This window comes from Mirounga leonina, unplaced genomic scaffold (genome assembly GCF_011800145.1).
Source record: "Mirounga leonina isolate KUSES-001 unplaced genomic scaffold, KU_Mleo_1.0 Mir_166, whole genome shotgun sequence".
In the NCBI taxonomy this organism is placed as follows: domain Eukaryota; kingdom Metazoa; phylum Chordata; class Mammalia; order Carnivora; family Phocidae; genus Mirounga; species Mirounga leonina.
Window position 1 is genome coordinate 25,177,951 of NW_023270418.1, and position 4,644 is coordinate 25,182,594.

The window sequence follows — 4,644 nt, forward strand, 5'->3', positions numbered from 1 at the left end:
AACTTCCAAACCCAGCTCATCACTAATAAGCTGTGTAACCTCAAACAAGTTCCTTAACTTATACATGCCTCCCCATCCTTAAGTAAAATATGAGGCTACTTATTTTATAATTCACAGTGTTATTTGAAGATCTGAATCTATATATTTTAAAGTTTTAGCACAATGCCTGCCACATGGTAAATGTCATAGAAATGTGCTATCATTATTATCATCGTTATTATTTTTATTTTATTTCAGGTTTTTCTCCAACTGCGATCATGTTGTTTGCAGAAGGAAATCAGAGTATTGGCGCCACATTCACCCTGTTGGGCTTCTCAGAATACCCACACCTCCAGATTCCCCTGTTCCTGGTATTCCTGACCAGTATGCAATTCAAGAGACTTGGATTTTGTGGTTTGATATTTACTGTTAAATAAGTTTCTTAGAATTGCTGCAGTAAGATACACAGTCACCGTGGTGGGCAAACTGAGCATGATCATGATCATCAGGGTCAGTCCCCAACTCCACACGCCCATGTACTTTTTCCTCAGCCACCTGTCCTTTGTTGATTTCTGTTATTCCACCGCAGTCACACTCAAACTGTTGGAGAACTTGGTGGTGGAAGACAGAACCATCTCTTTCATAGGCTGCATCATGCAGTTCTTCTTGACTTGTATATGTGCAGTGACAGAAACATTCATGTTGGCAGTGATGGCCTATGACCAATTTGTGGCCATTTGTAACCCTCTGCTCTACACGGTTGTCATGTCCCAAAAACTGTGTGCGTCATTGGGGTCAGGGCCCTACATATGGGGTATAGTCTCTCCCCTGACACTCACCTATTTTCTCCTGACATTATCCTTCTGTGGCTCACTCTGTCATTGTCTCCGTCTCCTGTTCTGACCCCTACATCAGCCAAGTGCTTTGTTTCGTCATCGCCATATTCAAATGAGGTGAGCAGCCTGGTCACCATCCTCACTACTTATATTTTCATTTTTGTCACGGTCTTAAAAATGTCTTCTGCTGGTGGACGCCAAAAAGCCTTCTCCACTTGTGCCTCCCACCTGACTGCCATCACCATCTTCCATGGGACTATCCTGTTCCTTTATTGTGTACCCAACTCCCAAAACTCGTGGCTCATAGTCGAAGTAGTTTCTTTATTTTATACAGTGGTAATTCCCATGCTGAACCCTCTGATCTATAGCCTCCGAAACAAAGATGTGAAGAGGAGTGTCAGGAAGTTAATAAATCACTTAATACAATTTTGTTGAAGATTTGTATTTACAAAAGAGATTTGATTTATTAATATGGAGAATTGTTTGATGCTTCTAGTAGAGATGATGGATTCTAATCTTTTCATCTATTCACTGGATTAAAATCTATTGTAATAAACCAGTTATTTGATCATTTGATTTCTATTCACTCCAAAGTTTAGTAAAAGAGCTATGAATTATATGTGAAGTAACATAGTGTTGCAGGTTGAATAGTGTCTCCCCAAATATCCATGTCCAACCAGAAGCTCAGAATGTGGCCTTATTTGAAAATAGGATCTTTACAGATGTAATTAAGATAAGGATTGAGATGAGATCACACTGGATTAGGTGGGACCCTAAATCCAACAAGTGTGTCCATATAAGAGACAGAAAAAAGGACACACAGAGAAGGCTATGTGAAGATTGGTGTTTCTTTGCTACCAACCAGGGGGCTCTAGGTGGATGCAAAGAAGGATTCTCCCCTAGCAACATCAGAGGGAGCATGACTCTGCCAGCACCTTGATTTCAGGCTTTTGGTCTCAAGACCTATGATGGAATGCATTTCCACTGGTTTAAGCCACCACATTTGTGGTAACTTACTGCAGCAATTCTAAGAAACTTATTTAACAGTAAATATCAGACCATAAAATCCAAGTCTCTTGAATTGCATATTGGCAGGGCAAATCATTTTAAAAACAATCTTCAGTTCTATGAAACCAATGAGAATTTTAGGGTTATGGAGGAATTCTGTAAAGTGGTAACTAACTAGGAATGAAAATATGGAAAAATTAGCAATGACCCTGGAGGTGCTCTTTCTAAGACCTGGCCAACTTCTTTGCTCCTTCTTCCAAGAGCCTCTTGTACTTTTATTTAATACAGGACGTGATGTGAAACATGATGACTTTGAATATCAAAAAAAAATTATTTTACACCAATTTACAAAAGGATTATCAAGGGGACCAAAAACAAAACAAAACAAATTCAGTTATTTATCTCACATGTCTTACAATCTGATGTGTCAAAACTGATTTTTTAAATGCTAGCTATTAACACTGTGAATATTGTAATACATTTCAAGCATAGTTTGTTAATTCCTGTTTTGCTTTTAAAGGTTAATCTTTAGTTAATTACACATTTTGCCTGCTGGCATAGCTTCATCTGCCAGACAAATACGGCAAGGTTGCAATTGTTTTGATTGAAATGTTCTCTAAAATTGATTATTCAGGGGCACATGAGTGGTTCCATTGGTTAAGCAAGCATCTGCCTTCAGCTCAGGTCATGATCTCAGGGTCCCGGGATCCAGCCCCCTGTCGGGCTCCCTGTTCATCAGGGGGTCTCCTTCTCCCTCTCCCTCTGCCCCTCCCTGGCTTGGCTCCTGCTCTCTCTTTCTCTTCCTCACTCTCTCTCTCAAGTAAATAAATAACATCTTAATTGATTATTCATTTGTTGGTCTTAACCCAGTGATTGACTTAAAATCAAAATATTCTCTCTGTTTATTTCTTGCTAATCATGGTTTGTATCACACAAGGTTCCCAGGATACACTGGGCAGAGATGCAACATTGTTGCTCTATATCACCTTAGAAATTAAATGATAATCTCATCTCCAAGAGCAAGTGTGTTTATCTTAAATATGACTTTTTAACTTCATCTTATGCTTTAAAAGTGACACAAACCTTTGTCTTACATCTGAAAGTAAACAATTATAAAATAAATAGGTGTCCTACTTTCAATTTTCCTCAGTTATAAAGTAGGGATTCCACATAACTTTACCATATTATTCTGACCAATTACTAATATACTATATTGCACACTTTCCAGATAATGCAGCTCAAGGTTTGTTCACTCTGGGAAATGAAACAACTTTCTGTTTTAATTCCACCAGGGAGGACTGTATGATTCTCTTTCTCCATGTGTGTGCAGTGTTGTGTTTTTAAAGGATACAAAATATATACACTCCCTCTTCCAAGGCCTTTATGACAAAGTAACCATTATCAATCATTACCCTTAAGAATGTATTGATTTATTACATACGTTGTGTTACATTTGTTTGGGAATGGAGAAAGGATGAATTCTCTTTGGATTTAGGTAGTTTGTGAATAAAAGAGGAAAATAGGTGATCAGCAACCATGAAGAGAAAGGCAGAAAAAAAAATATGTGAGTATATTCATTTACTTATTTTTAGTTTACTGGAATATCTTGCCAAATCACCAGAATTTCCATTAAACCAAAGGTATCAAAACCAGGGAGTTTCAAACTTTATTATTCATACAAATTATCTGGGGGTGCTATAAAGTGCAGATTTTGGTGCAGTGGGCACGTAGGGGGCCTAAGATTCTGCATTTCTAATAGACATCCAAGTGATGCTGGTGATCCCAGCCATTGGACACAGACTCTGGGTAGCAAGACTTTAACCCAAAAGATTTTATTTTAAATAAAGTTCAGCTGGTGTAGACTCATGTCTAACTGTGTATGGAGTCCATAGAGAGCCTATAGAATGAACTCCTTGTTTCTCCTTTCTTCCATTGACAACAATTTAAATAATTATTAAAATGATTTTGATTATGTTTAAAATAAAAATGATTTTAATTATGAAATTTTAATAATTGCACAAACTTTATAACAAGCACAATTTTGTAAATATATGAAACTTTTTAGTTAGAGAAATAAAGTTTTCATCACCCTTGTGGTCCTAATATACTCCTTTAAAACTCCTTTGAATCATTCAAATCTTTGCAGACAAAGTTTCTGAAAGAGCGAGCCAGGTGAGGAACAGTAGGATAGGAAGTCAGAAAGGCAGGAAACATGATCAAGCAGAGCTTTGTAGTACATTTTAAGAACTTTGGCTTTTATTTTGAGTGAAATGGAGAAACACCACAGGGGTTTACAAGAGTGATTTGGTCTAACTAAAATTTTAAAAGAAAAACCCTGGCTGATGTTGAGAACAAGCTGTGAGATGACAGAAAGGGTAGAAAAGTTAGAAAGCTGCAACTGAAGCTGCAATTTTTCCATGTAATTTCGAGGAAATTTTAGTCATTAAAAATTGTACACAACACCTGGCATTTTCCTTAATTACCTGTTTTGATGCTTGTGAAGAATGAGTTGCTCATGGTTCTCCAGAGTTTGAGTCCCTAGGGCTACAGACTTAGATATAACAGCCTTGGTGGCCCAGTCATACTCAGCTTACTGAGAAACAGGGGGCGGTGGCCTGTTTCTCTGTAGTAGGTAAGTTCATTCAGGTTTCCTACGAAACTGTGGGGTTATTATTTTCCTGATATGGTAACTAGGATCTTCTTTTATTTTACTTTTCATGTTAAATCACTGTAAATGCTATCCAATTGTGAACAATATTAAAGAAAGGTTAACATGCATGAAATATTTGGCTTTAAGTCAATTTCCAACCATTTTACAAAG

The 4,644-nt window shown here is 37.4% G+C and overlaps 1 protein-coding gene across 1 annotated transcript; it reads left to right on the forward strand.

Annotated features, from left to right (window-relative positions):
* Window positions 1-257: 257 nt before the first annotated feature.
* Window positions 258-1,250, forward strand: LOC118016277 (olfactory receptor 5D13-like). The gene is given in 4 exon segments (XM_035013718.1): window positions 258-363; window positions 437-848; window positions 850-925; window positions 927-1,250. Coding segments are annotated over 4 exon segments (918 nt in total).
* The last annotated feature ends 3,394 nt before the right edge of the window (window positions 1,251-4,644 follow it).